The sequence below is a fragment of the Neolamprologus brichardi genome, chromosome 7 (genome assembly GCF_056152115.1).
Source record: "Neolamprologus brichardi isolate AB-2024 chromosome 7, ASM5615211v1, whole genome shotgun sequence".
Taxonomy (NCBI): domain Eukaryota; kingdom Metazoa; phylum Chordata; class Actinopteri; order Cichliformes; family Cichlidae; genus Neolamprologus; species Neolamprologus brichardi.
The window spans coordinates 11,699,479-11,721,743 of NC_142110.1; the positions used below are offsets into that span (position 1 = coordinate 11,699,479).

Sequence of the window (22,265 nt, forward strand, 5' to 3'; positions counted from 1 at the left end):
TTTGCAAATGTCTTCTCAGGAAATATTCAGACAAAATAAAAAAGCCACACGGGTCCTAGTCAGTATTTTAGCTTAGTCACAATGACAGCTCTCTGAAGCTCTTTTCCATATTTTCATGCATTCAAAGTCTGTGAAACAGTTGTAGCACAAAGCTCTTTGTTCTCTTCCTCTGGGGGCTCAGTATCAATCCTAAATGCATTGCACAGAGTTTCTGCAGCACTCTACAAATCCAAACCGCATCATTAGGTAGATTTCGAGTCCGCTTTTGGGGACAAAATAAGTAGATTTTCTTATGTCATCCTTTTCTAAAGGGAGAAGTTACACTGAGTATGATCTTTTAGAACCGGATACAGTAACAAACACATACCGCACCCCAAAAGGTTATCACTTATCTTCACTTTTTCCTTTGTGAGAAATCATAAATACTAATGACATCGCTTGAAAAACAGAACAACAGGAAATCTTTAAGTAGCCTGAAAATTATACTTCCCACAGCAGATAATATTCAATTATACTCAACCCGCTGTTTTTTTAGTACAGAAGGGAAAAAAGTTAACAGGGATGTGTATTATTGCTTTATGGCAATGAAGTGTGGAACTAACGCAAAGCCTCCAAGCAATGACCCCTGTGCTGCGTGTCTAGGCCCAGGATTCATATCCATAATGTGCTCAATATATTCTGCTGTGATAACCAGGGGCATAAAAAAAAAGCCAGCTTTGTTTAAAAACACAGGCACATCCTGCAAATCCTGTCTGAAAGGATGGGCTAATTCACAGATGAAACTCGTGTGATATGTCTGCACATACAAAGTGGAAAACCCACACTTCCTATCACAGCTACTAACAGCAAACCGAGGCTTAAACAAACAGCGGCAACACTGAGAGAATCCGGCATTTCATCCACATTGAACTGGGAACTGAATTGATCAAATCATCATTACATTACGAGGTCAGAAAAATCATTATTGGTTTCACCTTGAAACTTCAACACATAAGCGAGAAATGTCTCTTTTTTTTCTCCCACAAACTGCTTTGGTTTATGATTCTCTATACATACACCATGTGTTTGCAAACTCAGCCTTCACCTCTTAAAGCTTTTTGAAAGGTTTTTCCATGAGCCTTCTAAGCCCTTTCACACTCAGAGGAAATGAAATATCTCCTTTCATTTACTAATTAAGCAGTCACCCATGTTTGTTTTAAGCTGTCAGCTTTAATTTAAAGTGGCTTATTTGAAAGTCTTGTTATGGTCTTGCTGTCACTTGAATGCGATATCATGCAGTTAGATCAAGCAGTGTAGCTTTACACACCCTATCAAAGTCTTCTTTAAAAATATTTGGGGTTAAAGAGTGATCAGTGTTAAATTTGATGACTTCAAAGCCTCACTTTTTCCCCACAGTCTCTTTTCCCTCTGAGAAGGTTATGATTACCACTCAAATATGTTTTTATCCCCCCCTCTTTTTTCCCCCTTGAGGAAGGAAATATGTAAACCTCAGTCAGAGCGGCAAGAATGTGAAGGCATGACGTTAAAGAGAGACGAAAGGCAAGGCAGCATTACAGCAGGATAATACAGAACAGATTCCCTGCCTGTGAACAAATCTGTCCTCAGGGAAGGAGAGGGCTTACAAATTATGTGTGGCCAAAGTGACTTCCCTTTGGCCTTAGGTATCAATGGAGCACATAGACAATATTTAATCATAACATAAAGAAACAGAGAGGCAAAACAAGTCCATAGATCTCCAACAGAAACGAACAGGGAAGAGGAAACAGCCTGTACACCCCCGCGTCCAAGTCTGAGGTTGACTTGCTCGCAGAACCCAGCCCAGGGGAGTTGGTGGGGGGGGTGAAGAGGTGGTTGTGGGGGTGCTAGACTGGGCTGCGGGGTTACTCCATCACTCACCCGATAGTCCACATTCACCGCTGGGTCTCCTTGAGCACGCCAGCCAGACAGACGGCCCATGTCGTGATCTGTGATGTGCACGTCGTGCTGCATGTGGACCCAACATTACATTAAAGCTCTATCTCAGCAAATTGTTTGTTAGCTTGTTTCAGGAACGCAGGTGTTTTTTGTTTAGAGAGATTTTGTATCCATGTCAGAAAAAAAAAAGAAAAAGAAAGATTCAGTCTGAGAATTCAAATTTGGCACCGTTTATTCTAATTAAAATGATACTAAATGAGCTCCCCCCCCCAGCTTTTGATAGCTCCACATGTCTGTGAGAGCATGTTTACCTTTATGTGGGAGATCAAATTGGTTCTCCATTACGGCACCTTAAAAGGAAGCTTTTACAATTTTATCTGAAATGAGACTATGATTTCACACAGGTTTTCTAATCAGTAGACATTTAGGCCTCGTTTAGTCCATTCCCAGTTCAGCCATCCTATCCCATTTAAGAGGGAGATCTTTTATTTATTTGTTTTCTTCGCGCTCAAGTACATGCTTAAAAGAGAAATGAACAAAGAATATCATCACATGATTAATGTAGGAAGGACTTCAGTTTTGGTCGCTAAGGAGATGGAGGATTTCAGGAATCTTAAAGCAGATGAATAATGATAATCACGAGAGCTCTGCCTCTTGATGCATACTTCAGAGCGCATCTATTTGTCTGTTTTTTCTTTTAGAAATGAAAGCCAATATGGTTTTCTCTCTTTTTCTTTTTTTCTTTTGAGGCCTAGATTTACCTCGCGTGCGTATCCGTTGTAGATAAATAATGCTTCGTATCTCATACTGTAATATATTTGAATTCCAAGTCATGTAATTGGGCTGCTTAAACAAGTTTAAATGGAAATAAGGAAAGGAATGCCTAACTGACGAGGCTCCATATCAAATGAGCTATCATTTGATGTGTGGCTGTCTAAGTCCTGCAGGAGCTTACCAACACGGTTCGTAATGGCTTTTAGCAAACTCTGAAGATGTTCCGCGCCTTCAAAATAAACTTGAAAGCGTCCCCAGTCAGCTCAACTAACACCTGATGTGGAGTAAAAAACACTCAGGATGGTTTCCTCTGTTTCCCTCTGCCGTCCGGTGCAGTGGGGTGTAGAGCAAAAACGAAGCGTGCACACAGATAGTCGTCTTTCCTCATAATGAGACCGTGAGATGTTAATCTCACAGAAAGCATATTTGTGATAGTTTTTCCTTTTTTGGACAGTGCTAGGCCTTCAGTGTCTGTCCAGATCGGAGCCCAGTGGGGGAGGCTCCGCTAGTGTGGGAATTGCTCTCTTCCTGCGCCTTTCGTGAAGGAGAGTGGGCCCAGCAGTGGGGAGTCTCTCTGTGCTGGCAGACAGCGTGTTCCCAGGGGCTGCCTCGTGAAGCTCTGATAAAGGCACTCTGTCTGTGCCCTGTCAATGCACACAGGCTGTGGCTTCAGCTGACTTGTAACACAAACATATAGACATCCTCAAGCCTCCTGTTAGGGTCCATTAGAGCAAGCCAACCACCCCCACCCCCAACACTCTCATCCCCCTTCTCACTCTCCCTCTCCCACACTTCTCTCTGTCATCATTCCTGTCATTATTTCCTCCTTTTGATGTGAGGCTCCGCAGCCCTCTTTAGCTTGTGTTACTCGTGTTATCTCTAGTCTACTTCTCTGCCCTGGAAGGCTTCACAGTTGCCATTATTTCCAAGTTTGATGCAATCACGTTTGCTTCATTTCAAGACAAACAGCCCAATCCGCTCTCGTTCTGACTTATTGCTTTTCCACCTTGTTTATTATCTCAATGCATAAAAGCAAATAGCGCGCTTTGCGTCGTGATGGTTGTGATAATATTCGTGCGTGGTGTTCTAAGCAGGTTGACGTGTGTGTGTGTGTGTTTTTTGTTGTTTTTTTGAGAATGTTAGGATAGGCTAGGAAGCTTGTCAAAACGTGTTCAGACTCGTCCTGTGCAGGTTCCTGGAATAAAATCGCTCCTAAGTTGTGAGGACCCCTGCACTTCTTGTCTAGGTCGTCTAGTCTGCCTGATTGCAGATGGCCATTTTCTGTACTTTTCATCTACCGGAGAGTCTTGATTGTGCTGCACTTGTGCAACAGCTCCATTGTGTGTGATGGACAAAAGCTGAAATCTCTCAGTGCTCTGAAGCTGTTATGTGGATGGCCGAGTCTGTCTCATCTTCAAAAGCATAGTCTGAAGATGTACAGTGTTTGCTCATTACGGGCCATTCAATAGATAAATCACACATAATAGCACAGCAGAGATAAACTGGTCTTTGTCTACTCTGCCCAACAATTGACATACAGTGTACCTCATCAGTGTCTGTGCATTTTTTTTGTTTCATTTTAGGAACCCGGAAAAAAGGGTTTGATTGATAAGATATATATGGTGCAGGAAGTAGTGCTGGTTGTCCAGAACGTTTTGGAGGAGATTGCAAACATCGGGGAGCGAGTTAAGAAGTAATATGACTATTTCATAATCACCTGCCAAATATCTGGATTTTATTGTACATAATACATTTAAATGACTAATATTTTATTGTTGTAGTGTATATATATAAATCTTAACTGGACATGTTATTCTTTTTACAGCATATTCAACTGGTCTGTCCCGTTCTTGTCGTGCTTGGCCTGCTTGGTGCTGTTTGTGGCAGCAGGGCTATTGTATTTGATCCCACTGCGATACATTGTACTGATATGGGGTAAGTACCACATGTGGAGAAAAATCGCAAGCATGTTGAATTCACAAAAGATACTTAATACCTTTTGTTATTTGATCCATTTATACATATATATAAAACCAAAAACATCCCTACAAATATTATACAAAAGAAATATATACCTATATCATCTTTGCAAAACACAACTTCTTTTAGTCTTCCTAACTGTGAATCCATGATTTAATGAAGTACACTAATTTAAGAACTATGCCATCTCAACACCTCTGCAAATGCACAGAGATCAGACAGCTGCAGAGGTTTGCTCTGCCAGTGTGGGCTGATGTAGCAGAGCCCAGCAGAGGCATGACCGAGGGTTTGTGTGAAAACAAAGCAGAGGTAGAGTAGCAAGCTGTATATAATACATGATGTCCTTGGGCAGTCTGTAGGCTCCTGGTCTAGCCTCTCATTATCTGCTGTAGTCATAGAGAATAGACCGTCATCTCAGTGGTCAGGGAGATATGCTGCCCTTAACAGGCTCTCCTCCTCCAGCTGTAAGCCCACAACCACTGTACTTCCACACTGCCTTCAACACAATCAATACCAAAAAACCACCATATCAAACAAAAAACACACAGTCTGAGACACTCCTCTGCCTTCCCAGTTAACCCCCATCTCTGTGGTTGCAAGGCAAGCCTTTCAAGTTTCTTGCACATATTTAAGTCCTTAGGTTCTTTGTCTGCATGCTGAGGTACAGGCAGTACTGAGCTGTGAATATAATGGTCCCATTACAAGACCCAAGAGATTTTTTCCCCCTCTGTGGTATGGAACTATTTGTAAAGTAAATATAGATGTGCACAAAAAGATCATATTGAAGCACACAAAAGTGGAAAAAAGTTGTTATAACCGAGTACCTATAGTTCAAATTAAAGTAACTGGTAACACTTTGTAACTACTATTAATGAATAGTACATTTGTGGGTAATTAAATATTTTATTCTTAAATGAGATTCAGATGCTTTAGTAAGCTAAAGCTAAAGTTGTTACATGCAAAGTTGTTACATAATCTTTCACTTGTTTATAAACGCCAATGCCAATGGGTTAATAACTGATCTTTGATTTATTGTGATTTTACAACGACCTGATGCATGCATGTTCAAAAAACGTTATAACCGATTAATGAATGGTTAATAAATACTGTTTGAGTGACTGATTGTCATTGATTAGTTAATGCACAATTTTACACCCATTAAATGTCAGACGTGCCTCGATCTGTGACTTAAAAAAAAATCTTTTCTTCCCATAAATTTTGATGCTATCTCCTTTAAACTTCCTGCTTTTTTTAAACTTTACTTCCTGGATATCCTGTTCTGATGTGTGCGTATGTGACACCATTACAGTCTTCAAACTTGCACGCTGAGCAAATAGTAAGCCCCGATTTATATGTCGAAGGGTAATACTGCTGCTGTATAACCCAGAGACCATTATTACCTTTTGTGGAAGAATCTACAGGGTTCAGTCGGGAAGATGTTTAGCATTTGTTTTTGAGAGTTCTACTATAACATCCTAGGATGTCAAAGGGGAGACCATTTGGCACTAAGGTTCTGAAAAGTGAACCTTACTGCTGATTCAAAATCGTTGTACACCACCTGCTCTACTGGTGATTTGATAAACTGGATGCAGCACACACTGCGAATGTGGTCAGGAGTCCTTCTAATAATTACAAATAAACTTTGTTAATAAAGGGTATGATCATATTTGAATAATGTTCCTTATGTACAACTCATCCACTTAACACACTGTTTACTGCAACAGCTACACCCTTCTTGCACATGTTCTTTTTCAGCTATTTATTAACAAGTGACTTTTATGTATATATATGCCTGTATATATTGTGCTAGTCTTAGTTAGTGTATTGTCTGTCTCTGTTAATGTTTGTTTATAATGGAGCACTGTAATGAAAAATAATTTCCCCTAGGGATCAGTAAAGTATTCTGATTCTGATGATTCTGATTAACAATACTCCCCACATTTTTGGTTGAAAGGAATCTGTTAAAGCAGCATCATGTAATGCATTACTTAAACAAGGTGGGGAAATTCTGCACTGATAGAGTTGCACAACTGTTTTTTATTATAGGTGTTATTTACAGTACAAAACTATATAAAACTATATAAACTTTTGTCCTGCGCGACAGCTTTATTTAATAATGCATTCCTGTTTTCACAGGCATTAACAAATTTACCAAGAAGCTGCGCAACCCATATAGTATCGACAGTAATGAAATACTGGATTTCCTCAAGAGGGTGCCTTCAGATGTTCAAAAGGTAAGGTCCAATTTTACATACAGATATGGAGGGAATTCCCTGAAGATGTCCGCATTATTTGCTGTACCAGAATTCCCAAGTGTTGCAGAGATATATCCTCTGGCTTTGTTTGATTATTAATGGACACTCGCCTTTAAAGCGGGCCTGGCCCAATTATTCCACAGTGCAACTCCGTGTAGCTGCTGCAGTGCCCGAATAAGGAGATGCTCAGATCTCTCCTCAGCCATATTGCAGAGGCCTTGTCCGTTATTAGCAATTTTGCACGGCTGATTGAAGCGCTGTGACATAAAAGCCAGTGATTGGCTGCATGCCGACAGAGAGGGCTCCTGACGTGTCTGGCTGTTGTGTCAGCAGAGAAACTGTGATGTGGCCCCCAGTCACTTCAGGGTGGTAGAGTCAATTAATGTAGTTGCGAGCCCCAGTCGACTTGCTGGGTGCCATATGTGATTACATATTAGCCATGGCTGATATGTCATTTGCATTTACATCACAGAGCTGAGAGGAGCTGTCAGGGTGTTATAAGTGGCGCTGGGTGCTCGGCGCTCTCTGACTGAGGATTTTGCTTAGCCAGGAAATGAAGTGCCACACAATGCCTTTATCTCGCAGGTAACTCACCAGACAGAATAGAGCGAGAAATCCTGACTGTCTGGATCTGGCAAGGCACTCTCACCCTAGTCTGTTTCTCAGCTGCACCCTTGATGTCCTTCTGCAGCAAGCCATTGCTGACTTCTCTGTGATGTTGGAGGGAGCCTGTGTTGTTTGAGATTTGGCTGACTGAGTTGGCAAAACAAGGTGGTGAATACATTTTGATTCAGAATCCTTTGTATGTCTTTTTCCCCCATTGGGATACACTATTTGAGCTTTGAAACTGACTCATTTTCAAATCCCATAGAAACAATACTTTTTTTTTTCCCTGTTTTTTTTTTTAGCCTGGATTAAAAGAGGAACTACATCTTGAAAATAGCCTCAGTCATAAAAAAGGAAACAAAACACTCTTAAGATTAATCATAAGTACGTTCCATTATGCGCTGTGAAAAATAACCTTAACATCATATACACAGGAGACCCAAAAACAATAAACCACATATTGTTTTTTTTGTTGACTTAGAACTTCAATCCTCACATAGGTGTGGACACAGAAGACCACAAAGGAGGAAAATTGACTCCTGTCTTTCTTGCAAATGTGACTTGGCAATTAGTGCTTGTGCACATCTACAAAGTCCGCCTCAAACGGGGACTTCTGACAACACAGTGTCTGTCTTGAAATAAGAAGCATCTGTCAGTTCTGAGGACAGTTTCATGTTCTGATGCAGGAGGCAGTCACTTTGTTCCCACATTCCATCTCCCATTCTAATAATGGAGAGCAGCTAATTAGCATAGAGTTCTTACCTTTATTCAACAGATTCACCGTATTGTTTGAGCTCAGCGAGCAAGCTTCAAAGCAAGTTTTCAAATTCCAACTTGTCTTTTCAGCTTACCCTATGATCAGCCCTCTTTAGCATATGATGGGAATTTTGGTGGTAATTTTAAAAAAGAGGAAAAATTAGCGTCCGAATAAACCCGATTCTTATTTCGCAAGCACATGCGGAAATCTATGGATGAGAAAGTGTGTAACATGAGTTGAGTTCCTTGAGTTTAACACTACATATGTAGCTAGGAGAAAGAACAAGGTCTTAAGTTCAAATATCACATTTCAGGTCCAGTTTTAGCCCGGAGAAATTAAAGTCACGCCGAGGTTTGCAAAGTCATAAAGAAACTTACACATCAACTTGTGTTGGTAGCGCTCAGCTTAAACAACACTAAACACTTACAAAGTTTTCTTTAGGGGACATAACTTACAGTGAGTGATTATGCAGCTCGCAACTCCCTCACTGGCCTGGCTGGCAGGTCATCTCAGCAGTTGATGTCTGTTTCTAATATTGTGATTGTGGTGCAGAATGAGGGGGGCGTTCACTGGTACAGAACCCTTGACTCTTCAAATCCTTCCTCCCTGTGATTAATCCCCTCTGCTCCTGTGTTTAAAAAATGATTCATTACAGGCGAGCCTGCCTCGCTTTCCCCTGCACCAGCTCTCCTCAGGGGAGCCATTACCGTGCGCTCCACTGAGCTCGGATTACCTGCCTCTGACCAAACTCCTGTTTGTTTTTACAGGTGCAGTACAGTGTGCTGAGAGCGCCCACCAGCCAGAACCAGGCGCGGAAGAAAAAGTAAGCTCCGCGGACACGCTGGATGAAAGGCTGGTCTCTTTCTAAATGTGGCATGATGCAATCCACCTGACAACAATGCTCCAGTGCCAGCAGAGCCCCTGACCCCGCGCACCCCATCATACCACCCTAACTCTGCTCCCTACTGCTGAGGGGCAGCTAGCCGCTCTCTGGCTTGTGTGTTTGCCACCCCCCTGACAGGGGCTGTGAACTGCAGCCGCTAGGAGGGCAGCACATGGCGCTGTCAATCACAAGCTTGGAGGTAAAGAAAAGAGAGCATTGCGAGGCTCAGCCTTCATCTTTGGATATAATTTAGAAAGGAATGAAAAGCATCTGGGGCTTTTTTTCGACTTTGGTAAAACGGAGAAATTTGCCTTAAAGAAAAGAAAATACAAACTTAACAAACCACTGCAATGTTCTTTTTTGGCTTTATATGTTCATTTAACTAAAGGTCACATATATTTTAAATAACTGTGGTGAAATAATATTTTTTGTTTATATTTAAAATATTAAGGACAGAGTACTGAATTTATCTTTTTTGTGGTATAGAAATGCTTTATTTAACGTAATCCTACAAGCACTCCTAATTTTATCTCAGTAACAAATATAGTCATGAAATGTATTATTTCCAACTTGCTTGGCTTAAGTAAAGTTTTTGTGTTTCCTGTTAAATTCATGTGCAAGTTTTACCTCCTAGCATCGTGTCTGCATCATCAAATGGAGAATCTGCAAGAATCCTGAATAAAGAATCTTGATCAGTTTGAGTTCTTGTTTTTTTTTCAATAACTGCACTCTTGTGAGCATGGATTACACCACTTCTTTACTTGAATACACAGTAAACACATCTGATTACACAACACAGCCATTGAAACGGCGCTCACACACCGGCCACTGCTGCGCCTTGGTTACCAAGCTCACATCAAAGCTGTGTGGCTCCAGTGTGCTTCCTAATGTATTGCTTTGTTGCCTTCTCACAATAACAGGGTCCAGATGAGAGAGAAAGAGCTCATCTCACAGAGAGTACTCTCTCCATCCCCGGCACTTAGTGCTTTATATTTCCACTAAAATCACCTGGCCTATCTAATGGTTGCACACGTACACACACATACACACACACGTACTCTGTTTTTCCATCTGTATTCCCGCAACAGTTTTTCAAAGTCAAGGGATATAGCGTATCATCTCTCAGTGTTCCCGCGCATATTAATTTTAAATACGCAAAATGATCGATTGGCATCTTTGATCATTTTTGATTGTGCAAAACAGTATTTCTTCTTATTTATGTTGCTCACATAAATGTTTCACAAAGTGACTAAAGGCATGTCCTTCAAAATAATTGCATCTTGTAGAATATATGAGAGTACATAAGAGGAAATTAAAACTAGAAATAGTAGTAGTATTTCCTTCTTTGCCCACTAGATAAATGGCAGATACTCGCTTTCACAATATACAATACAATATATAGTTATCATTGAAGTTGAGCTGAACTGAGGAGTGGACTCCAGCAATGGAAGTTTGTTCTAACCAATTGGGGGACTGAGCATCACGGCCGGGTCCCCTCCCTCCCTCCCACCCACCCCCCCTCCTCCTCAGGAGTAGCACGCTGGTGAAAGAGCATCCATCTGTGCTTTGTGAAGAGTTTGATTGGCTCAGGGGGACCTGGTGGAGCCCCGGGCTATCTCTTTTGACAGGCTGATAGAGACATCACTGGGCTCTCCCAGGAGCTGCCACCAGGGGTCCATTTCAAAGTGAGAGGGTGTGGAGGTGACCCTGAGCTTCTGACGAGCTAAATCCCACACACTGGCTGAAACCCTCCTACATTCTTGGCTCCAGTGGGGCTTGGGGGGGGAGGCTGGTTTTGGCTGTGCTGAGAAGAGGGCATCGCGGGGAGGTGTGTAAGGGGGGGTTACAAGCAGATCCAATGCAAAACCTGATGAAACGTCCCCAAGAGTTGAAACCAATTAAGCGACACTCCCAGGGTACTTTTAAGAGACATTACAGCAAACAACCGGATTTCATCTAAATATCTGACAGAACAAGTGAAAATAAGAATGTGACATATACGGGGCCAAAAACAACACCGTTTATCTAAAGTCATCGCTTTGGTTAATAGCACTTAGTTGAAATGATGTGTCATTTGACATATATATTATTATAAAGATAAATTCTTCCAGTTACGAGAGGTCCTAAGGGACTATGGTTGCCTGCCTCCAAGCTGTCAAATCTTTGAATCTGTGGCACTGAGGTTGTGGACTTGGATGTACCCCGTATCATTCATATTCAGTGGATCATACAGAACAGTCTGACAGGGATTCAACAATTGTTGATTCTACTTTGCATGCACCGGTGCGCACTCATGCTCTCTACTTATATGCACATATGGCACGCACACACAAACACACCTAAGCCCCTCTTCAAAGTGTTGTAATCATATTTAAGGAATTATTTATCAGTATATTTTCTCCTGGGACAGTTGCAGATATTTGCAGAGGAAGTCACTGTGCAATATGGTCCCTGAATGCGGTGGGGAAAATCCCTGGATGTTTTACAAGCCCGCTAATGAACATTTCAGCCACACAGCAGTTAACATTGTCTGATCATATTCTTTCTCCAGTAGTAGTTGTTGTTGTGCATGGTGTGGCAGTGATGTCTTCATCAGGCTGTCAAAAAGGAAGTGCCTGCAGCTGTGGCGGATCCCCCCAGAGCCTGTCACACTCCTTGTTTCCATGGCAGTCCTTCAGGCAACACCACAGGCAGGCTGTGTGCAAGGACCCATACAACCTGTTTTTTCAGCAGCCGCTCTTCTGATGTTCAGCCCTGGAGCGGGCGTCAAACTACCAAGTGCAGAGAGGGAGAGCGAACACTGCACCCTTTGTCGCAGTTCTGTGTTGCTTTACAAGGAGATGCATAGAGAAAAAAAACAAAACAGAACACAAAACTCATTTAAATAAGCCAGTGTTCTCAACAAATCCTTAGTAATTGTTACTGTTACAATGCTGTTAAGGTTCTCTGACCTCCCCTCTGACAGACATAATGCGCACGGGAGGAAAAACCAACAAAAGCACCGCTCTCCGTTGACTTACATGTGTTAAAGCGCTTCTGCATGTGTTATTTGGTCTCTTTGTACCACCGGAGAAGCAGGTCATCACCGGAGATCACTGGCTGCTCTGCAATTCCCAAATGGCCTAAATTATTACGGCAGAGGTTACGATTTGCCTCTAAACAGAACACACCAATGCACCAAATGAAACATGACTTGTTGTGCATCAGCTCAGTTGTAAAACACGATGCAGAACATACTGATGCTGCTACAGTTAGCGACAGTTTAGCCCAGTGTATATTAACACGTCTACATGAGACTGCATTGGGAGTTTTTAAAATGATGCTGTAGCCGCCTTGAGCTGTTTTCCTCCAGATTGCGCCTTAACTAGCTGGCACATTTCTTTAGTCTCTCCTGATGAAAGTCATAAATTATAGTAACCAGGACTGATGTCGTCTCTGGGAATACGGGCGGCAATGTAAGTGAGATAACAACAGAGAGAAAAATGGTCGCTAATAGCAGCTGTTTGCACTAGCTCCAGTTTACTAATAATTCATTTTGTGGCCCACAGTACACGCTGGTGTTAAGAGATGGCAAAAGCCATAATTCTTTATAGCATCAAGAACTGAAGATGGCCTTTAAGAGCTGAAATTAAATCATTGGCCTTTAAAAGCATCTCTCCAAGGGGCGAGCTGCATTAATAAATTCAACTGATTCTGCTTTAATATTATTCAGAGTGCATTAAAATGAAGACAACAGCTGGGATCATGGCCAGTCTCGAGAGCATTGCTTGGGCCAATGAGTGCCGATGTGATGCAAAGCATGTCTAAGCACAACCTTGCGTTGTGGACGTGGAGGGGGACACAAGGTCTCAGTGCCGTACAGGTGCGGGCCTGACAGTTGCTGTTCCTGGATCAGAGGTTGTGCTATACTGACACTGGTCACAGGACAGCCAGTGCCTGCTTCAAAAAACAATGTCAAGTGAGCCACCCGGCTACCCAGCCGATCAGGCCAGTTGCTGCCAGTATCATGACAGCACTGCTTAGGAGAGCTACAAGAATTTTCACACACTAAACGCTTTGGTTTTACAGTCACTGTTTGGAATAGTTATGGGGTCACTTTGTTATGCTGAAAAATGGAATGGAAGTGTGTGTGTGAGAAAAAAAAAAAGCAGCACTGCAGTTTTGTTAAAAGAAAAAAAATGAGCGGAAATAAGTGTTAAGCTTTCTAACATTTGGTGTTACATCAGTGCTCTATAGTTAGCACAAGCCCGCGCGTCAGGAAACAATACAAAGAATAATTGAACTGCATATTTCATTCTAATTAACAGTGATATAACGCAATGTGACTCTCAGCCTCCTGAGGAAAGAGCACCATATTTTGTTTGATGAATCTGCTCAAGCCACCGCTAGTCTCGCCGCTAACCCCTGGGGAATCAGGTATCATTAGAGATATGAACAGATCTGCTTTTTTGTCTTGGCGAAAGAAAAGAAAAACAGGGGGAAAAACACATTTCCTCAGCACTGGCACACGGGTGAATGTGAAAATGTTCAATATTAATAGCCTTTCATCAAGGACACAATTAGGACACCTCTATTTGACACATTCTATAGGTTCAGAATGAATATGAATATATGGTCCCAAGGAAGGAGCCACTGGCTGAATAACAAAGTGAAATCATCAGGACACCGAGCAGAATGAAGAACGCACAATATGCCAGGTGGGCAGCTGATGTATTTTGATTCATTGTGAATTTAAAAGAAGCAAGAGATTCAAAGTATATCAATATTAGCCTGCTTTCTAATTCATGGCCCAGGGCAAGTTGTATATTTATCTAAATTAGCACACATGCTGCTATACAAACACATGAACGCAACACACATATTAAAGGGACCACATTACATTCTGCCGTGCTGTGTCGTAACACTTTGAAAGTACAAGACTTGTGTGTTTCAGTATTTTAGTCCTTTTTCAGAGAACAAAAAAAAAAACTATTAAAACCCAACACTGGTCATGGATCAGTCAGAGGTTCACGGAGAGCACATTTGATTAGTGAGTGCAGTTAAAGATATGTAATTTTCTACACCAGAGGTTCGTGGTTCTGACTGCAAAGTGAAGGTGTGAAGAGGGCTTTGGTGAAGTGAGGAGACTAATCACACGTGCATCACCCCTGAGCACTGTCTCCTCTGAGCTCTGCCACATTATGACACCGTAGAGTCATGTAGCACACAAGCACAGTTAGGCCCATTAACCACCGCAGCTAATTATCGGCTCCTACAAGGTCTTCAAGCTCTCAGGCAATGCATGCTCTCATTTCTGATTAAAAACATAAATGCATTCAGGAAAAAAAAAAAAAAAAGAGGATCAATTACACGAGGCAAAAAAGATAACAGCTCTGTACCAGAGTAATTAGGCTGGGTGTTTCATCAGAACCGCTTATTCTGTGATGAAGGTTTAAAGAGTCCAGTGGCAGAAACACCACAACTGTGTTTGTTTTATTTATGATGCTGCAGTGTCACCCACCGGGGCCCAATTAGCCTGCGACTGATGCCTTGGAAAGAATCTGTCTGCGCTGCTTTTGACAGGAAATGAGAGCTTTACTTTGCTTGCGTCCTTCTTGTGACCTGTGGACTTCAACCTGTTTAAGGGCCAACTGGCCAGCAGGGCTGACTCGAACATGTCGCCACAACAAACTTCTTCTCCATTTTTTAAAAATTATTATTTCTTTTTTAGTTAATTTGCCTGCATATATCATACCACTTCACAATGTCAACAGACGGTGCTGTGGGACTTACTTCGTCAAAAGCATCCGCTTCTCCCCTGGCCGATTTGATAGCGATGTTCGACAATGTATGTAACAGCACTCTCACCGTTCCCTACCCACATGAGGGAGCACCACCATAAGGAATGAGCCTGATTGGCTTGAGCTCCTACACCAGTCTCAAACCGTTTGTCAAAGTAATTTTCCTAATTAACTGTGATGTGCTCTGATTAGGATAGTATTTACCAATTTACATCATATCAGGCAGCACAGGGTTTAAATTGGCTTTCATGAACGCAGTGCATATGTTTTACGGCAGTGGAGTGAAATAAAGCAGTAAATGAACTCGTCAAGCTTTGATAGGGTATTACAAATAGGTTAGTCTGAAATTTCTTTTTCATTTTGGTGAGCTCGGCTTCTCCTTTCAGTCTTAATAACAATAACAGCCATTCTTAAATCTACTGTATTAGCAATGCCTCACATTTTCCTCTTTTCCTCCCTGTTAGAACAACACAGCGCTTCATGTAATCCTTGAATAACTGCACGCACGCACGCACGTACGCAGGCGCACACACAGAGACACACACGGACAGATGTAGTTTATTAGTTTCAATAGGCAAATGAAAAAGAATGTCTATGGTCCTTTAAGCAAGCAGCAAGAGACCAATTAGCAAGTATCTCTATTCAATTTCTCCATATCTCTACTTAGTGAGTGTGAGGGAGAGCGAGGCCTGGGAGGAGGAGTTTGAGCAGCACAGACAGGAAGAGAGAAAACAAAGCCATCATCTCCCAGTGCTTGCCCCCCTCTCCCCTCTCCTCTGCAGCTCCAATTACTGGCTTCTCTCCCTGCCATCAGTATGCAGCAGGGCCGCTCCTCTCCTCCACTCGCCCCAGGCCATTGAATACGTTACCTCTGCTATGGGGCTCGGGGCTCAGGGGCACTGCGCCCCCTAACCCCCTGGATAATTTGGGATTCCTGCTCCTGCCTTGGAGAGCTGAAAACAAATAAAAGACCCAGATAAATATAAAAAATAAGGTTGCCTCACAAATATCCAGAGATCTACTGATTTATTGATTTGTTCATTCCACCACTTATTATTTGTAAATCATTACTGATCTGCAGCCACCCACACCTCCATCTGAAACCTATGCGAGGGGAGAAGACTGCACTTCATTCAGGCACTAGTTGAAGCGGATGAAAAAGTGGTTTTCAAAAATTTGTTTTTCTTCCTTTAAAAATGTCCTGAACAACAACAACAACTGGAATTGTTATTTTGAAGGGCATTACACAATTTCAATTACAGTTGAAAGTACTGTTCATTCATAATTGTTCATTGTTATTGTTCGATTTTGCTAACAAGTGCTTCCAGTAGAATAACAAAAACTTTCTTAAATTTTCTGCAAAGAAAAAAAAAAAAGCAACCTTTTTGTTTCTATAACAAAAACCAGCGCCAGGTGAGAATTACCGCTTTCATTCTTTTACACCCCAAAATCTGCCCGGTGCACTTGAGGCGAGTCTGTATAGCTGTTCAAACTAGACTGCCTCTGGCTTAGATTTCTCTTCCATCTCCCCGTCTTTGTCCATGTTTCAGATCGCTCGCAGCTACAGACCACAGAACTCCTATTAAAGCACTTCAGGTTTCATGAGCACTACAGAAAGCTGCGTTTTGAAATCCCTTTTAAACAAAAACTAACAAAAACGGCAAAGTATGACAACCTGCTAATCTGGCTCCCCAGCATCACTACTTACATCACCATCTCAATGCCAAAGCGAGCCTGAATGTACCAAAAATGCCCACAATCATAAAATGAATAACAAAATGTTTCTCTGCTGATGTAAAACTGTAAAACAGGTTGGGGTTTTTTTTTTTGGTCTCGAGCCTTTCATGTTGACAAACACAGCTACACTGTAGTTCTCATGCTGCGGTCTGTGTCCACAGCTGCTCTCTTTCCACTTGTTCTGTGAGCAGATGCATGCTTTGCTCTTTTGCATAGAGCCGCATGACTGAATTGTTTTGGAGATAGGGATAGCAATGAAATGCAAAGAAATGGGGTGGAAATTGTACCATGAAAAAGACGCTCTTCCACTTCACTGTACAGCTTGAGGTCGTAAAGGAGAGCAAAAACCCCAACGCGGGCCGTCCGAGTCAGATAGCACTCACATTGCACGGAAACCGCTCCATTCTCCTCGTAGTGACACCAATGCCTGTTTAATATGCTTCCGTTTCTCAAAGAAAACCCCAAAACTATTGCTGTAAATGATTACTAGATTACTTAATGTAGCGCTGAATCAATTCTCAAATGTGTCTGTCCCTGGTATACAGAGCAAGGCGGGGTGGCGGAGCAGAGTGAGACAGTGAGCATGATAGAGCCATAGGGGAAATTATGAGACTATTAAGGAGACACTGTTGTTACTCTTGGCTTCTTACAGGATTTTGCCAGTGGCTGTATCTCCATTTTAATACAGCAGTTGGCAGCAACTGGTCATGCAGTAGTGAAGCTGCGAGCCACTTGATTTTAAATTGTGATATTGTCAAATCATTTGTTCACCAAATCAGCTATGATGTAATGTTAGGTGAGGTAATCCACTTACAATGATTAAGATGCCCTGTTTTCTTCTTTCTTCCATTACACTGCAGCAGAAGATTCTAGCTTTAATTCCAGTGCTTGTTGAATGTAACCGAGTGCTGCTCCATAATGGTCCATGCATAAGAAATTATGCATTTAAAACAAACCACATACAAGGCGGAATTTGACAAGCTCATAAAGTATCATCTGCTTAAATGCCTTATGACAATGTAAGATTAATGACCGTGCATTCAGTGCTAAGCAGCAGAGGTAGAAGAGGCACCTGCTCCTCAAAGGCCACCTCTAATCGTTCTCATCTGGACTCCCTGCTGACATACTAACCTGCTGTTCTTAGGGAAAGGAGATCTGCCAGATCCTGAAACACTTTCCTGGGCCCGCCGTATTACTTTCCTAATTCAGCCCAGATGTGACGTTCCCACTCTGCCATCCTGTTTTTTCCCCCGCTCTGGTTCACCTCATTCCCACCTGCTAGCTGACCCGCGGACCCAAGGCCCAGACTCTCATTTGGTTTGCCTCTCCAAGTAAAGTCATGCTCTTTGAATTGCAGCAATCTTTTTTTCCTCCTTTCCTTTTTTTCCTCAGCCTGGGCGACTGTAGTAAAGTCCACATAGTGCACACAGGAATCTTCCTGCCGTCACATGCTTGCATTCCTATTGTTGTCTCCATAAGAATTCCCTTGTTTAATCCACTAACACTATTTTTCCATATAGATGGCTAATGATCTTCCTGTTGACTCCATTGTGTTGGGCTCCAACACTTTATGAATAAGCAAGCGTGATTTCTGTGTTGCTCTGTTGGGGGTTGGTCTTCTGTTCTTCATACAAACATCTCAAGTTGTTGAATATTTTGCAATTATCCAAAAAAGAAATGTTTTGCTAGTAAGGGACTAAAATGAGAAATTATTCAAGCAATGTCACCGGTGGATGATGAACACCATCAGCTAGCACTGACCGCCTGAAAGACTTCTACTTTAATTGGATTGCAAGGCTTCCCCAGGCTGATGGACATGTTTGTCTCTCAGGACCACTGAGCGTCTGCCTCCACTGGATGGGCCCCAGTAAATAATCTCTCTCCCCTAAATGCTTACCGTTAATTGTGGTTTTTTTTTTCCTCCTTCTTGTTGAGATGCGCTGGTGTGGGGGCGTGGGGTTGGGGAATAATTAAGACAATGCCTTTGCGCTTCACTTTGGAGGCAGGGATCCCACTAGAGCAGAGGCAGGTGCCTCTTACTGGAAGAGACTCGCTGACAAGACCTGCCAATCAAGCCTGTGGAGCTCTCAATTTCTTGAGCTCTTAGGTACTCTATTCCCTTTAGTCCGTTTATTCCAAACACCGTTTTAAAATGCTGGGGATTAAGCAGGTAGCAAACAGGCCCAGTCTGTCAGAGGGAATCAGTGTTCCCCAGCCTACGTGAACATTGTCTTTCTCAGCCCATCTACAGCTGCACTCACAACGAAATGGTTTTTTGTCTTAGAGTTGATTAGACGTCTCATATTTTTAAGGGAAAACTGTTATAGCAGAATTCAAATCTTTGGCGAGAAATTTTTGAGCCTTCATAAACCCAATTGGAAATAAACGATGTCTTTTGTTTTCAGAGGTTTTATCCATTAACAGAGAACGCCAAACGGAGTCAGTTCTTCGTAAATGCTCAACAATGCTTCTGAACTTTCTCTGCGCTTCTTGCAGCTGAGCATTTGCATGGAGAGTAGTACAAAGAGTCTTGAGGAACACAGAAGGAGACTACTTTTTGTTATTCTTATACCTGACCCGGAGGGCATTGTCAAACTGTGCAGAACCGTGTGGACACAGCATATAGTATAATAACATAATCAAGGCAAAAATGTAATGGTACTGAAAAAATGGTGTATCTCTTTAAACTTGCTCCTCATCTAGTAGACAGGCTGGAGAGAGGTGCCAGCAGCTATTCATGATGAACGGGAAAGCAGGTCATGGAGTCACGGCCACTAAGAGCCGCTGTGCTATAGAGTGCCAGTGACAGGCTTGTACAAGGCCAGGGCCTCATCTGGCTGCAATGCCAAAATTTAGACACTGAATATGGTTTTTTTGTGGATACAGCTTTACACACACACACACACACGCACAAAAACAAAGAAAGAACCCTATCTTAGTCACATAACCACATGCAGTTGATTAGAAATAAAAGAAACAAAACCTCACCGAATTTAAAATCACTTTCTATAAACTGTATGTTTGTCTCATTCTCATTTAACTTTTTTTTTCCCAGTTCATTTTTATTTTTGGAAAACGGGCAGCTGCGCACTTCGCTCAAAATGTGATCTGGAAGTTAAGCAAATGGGAGAATGGTTCTGAAATCCCTGGCAACGATAGCCACTCGTCACACAGACAGGAAATGGACAGCCACTTTGGAGAAATTCAATTCGGTTGTCGGACACTGTGAAAAAAATTGAATCATGCAGACATTTGAGGTGATTTAATGGTGTTAACATGCGCACAGTGGAACTCCACTGCTTGCACTGCACAGGCTGTGGATTATTGAGTTCGGTGTAAAATCAGTCACTTCTCCAGAGTCCATTTGACTAGGAGAAATGGATGGACATTAGCAGGAATTCTGAAAGTGGCTCATTTTTTTGAATAAACTAGTGATGGATCTCTCTTCAGGCACAGTTTTAACATCTGCTTGAGATTGACTGGCTCACACTTCTGCGTTGTCTTACTTCAAATGTATTCAAGTTACATTCAGATTTTTTTTTAAGTTACCACTTAAATTCTGATATTTCACAAAAATGGTCAAAAAAGATGCCAATATTCTTAAGATCTGCTGTGTTCTGTATTTAAATATTGTAGATATTTCTATAGTGCATACTACATATTTTCTACCTGCTATGCAGCAATATGGACCCAAAAACAACCCATGATGTCATCTGGGACTTTCATGTTGTTTATGTATGTAATGCATTTTCTGCTGCCATGCTCTGCATTAACAGTTGTTACGTATCCTTGCTAGAAAAATTATGGCCCAAGGCTTCTTGGCTTAAAATGCAGATGATAAATTTTCCTCTAATCAGTACAGCACTTCCCCTGCCACTCTGCTTACCTTGGGTTAAGCAGGACCAAAGCCCTGCTTTTCAGTGAATGGAAATATTTGTTGGCTGGTTTTAAAACACTTTTGTCTCCTATAGTAATGCGTCAGGCAGATGGCCGTAAGGGGCTGCTAGCAGGATTTTCTTTCTGCTGTGCTCTATCTACATTGTCCGGCCAAAGTTTTGTCAAAACTAGAAAATTATGCAAGACAGTTCAATGAAATATGCTTATTTTCCTATTGTATAGTAATGCATTCAATGTGGTTCAAGAATTAGAGCTGGTCTTCCACTAAGCAGAAGATTCTGATTGGATCTTGAGCTCTTCCTGTCCACATGTATCCTCGGGGAACATACCAAACCCTTAAAACTGTCCTCATGTGTGTCACTGGTGTGTCTTTGATAGTGAAATTCCCCCAGGAATGTGCGGGTAAACATGACATATAGTGGTTGATAAGACTAGAAAAATGTTACATGTGGTTTAATTGTCATATATATTTCATATCCACTGTTTATATTTGCATAACGCACTTGGTACACTAGTGGGAACTGTAAAGAAAATAGAGGTCTCTCTATAGAGCCAGTTTGGAAATTAAAAGACTTCCCATCACTGGCAGCTGAGTGATACTTAATAAAGATATTTTATTTTTCAAATTTAGAAAAAAAAAACATAAATAGTTTCCATTTTTAATACTAAAATCTTCTTCTGCTTTTCGCAAGGAGAACTCGCAAACATAGTCCCTCTTTGATCTCATAATCCTGTTTGAGCAACATGTTTCTCTTTCATTTTGAATGTCACTGGGACCTCCAGAGTCTCAACAGTGTGCAACCAGATAGTTTGACATGGCGTTTTACTTTGTGCACTTCAGTAAAGAAATATTATTAAACAACAAATGAATTAATTCTTTGCAGTCCCCGCTGGTTATTGTCAGGTTAAGTTTGTCAGGTGTTTGACATGAAGTGTTTTGTCCTCCTCACCAGAGGAGATACGAACAATGTCCATTTCTAAAGACTTCCTCATTAGCTGCGGAGAGCGTGGGAGTGCTGGTATCTGGAAACAAGCTTTAGCTGACTTTTTTCAGACTACAACAACATCCTTCTCCCTATGCTCCATGCACATGTCCTCTCACTCCGTGCATTATAACCCTGATGAGCTGACCACATCCTTGGAACACTTCACAAGATAAATAATTGAACTCTCAATAGCCCTTGATGGACAAAAATTGCTCCTCCAGCTGCCACTTCTTCTTTTGCTTTGTTCTCGAGAGCAACAACAACAAATGGGCCTCTGCAGAATCCCACACTAAGAAAACACATTTCACAATGATAACACATAAGAGCTGGGGTTGCATTACTCTCCTGCTCTGATGATTTGTGCCATTAGAGGTAGTCTATGTGTTGTACAAATAGTAATAAAGAAGCCTTCAAAAGAGATATGTGATCTTAAAAGAGTGTTTTATGCTGGCAGATGACTGATGTCACTATCATCAGTTATCTGTTACCACCTAACTTGTCTTTTCAGCAATCAAGAGAGGAGCCAGACAAAAGGTTTCAGAGGCAGAGAGGAGTCCCTCGAACAATAGGTGGCAGTGTGCTACCACAGAAGGCAGCTACAGTATCCTCAAGTTGTTTGAATCCAGTCTTGGCAGAGGAAGGCTTGAGGCTGTTCTGTGGATTTAATTAGACAGAAACAGATACTCACATGTTCAT

General features: G+C 41.8%; 1 protein-coding gene across 1 annotated transcript in view; it reads left to right on the plus strand.

Annotated features, from left to right (window-relative positions):
• Positions 1–9,840, plus strand: part of mctp2a (multiple C2 domains, transmembrane 2a) — a 32,948-nt gene extending 23,108 nt beyond the window's left edge. The window contains exons 20-23 of the mRNA XM_006789380.3: positions 4,272–4,381; positions 4,514–4,623; positions 6,805–6,902; positions 9,054–9,840. Coding sequence (XP_006789443.2) covers positions 4,272–4,381; positions 4,514–4,623; positions 6,805–6,902; positions 9,054–9,113 — 378 coding nt within the window. The 3' untranslated portion in view covers positions 9,114–9,840. The remainder of the gene's footprint in view (positions 1–4,271; positions 4,382–4,513; positions 4,624–6,804; positions 6,903–9,053) is intronic.
• The last annotated feature ends 12,425 nt before the right edge of the window (positions 9,841–22,265 follow it).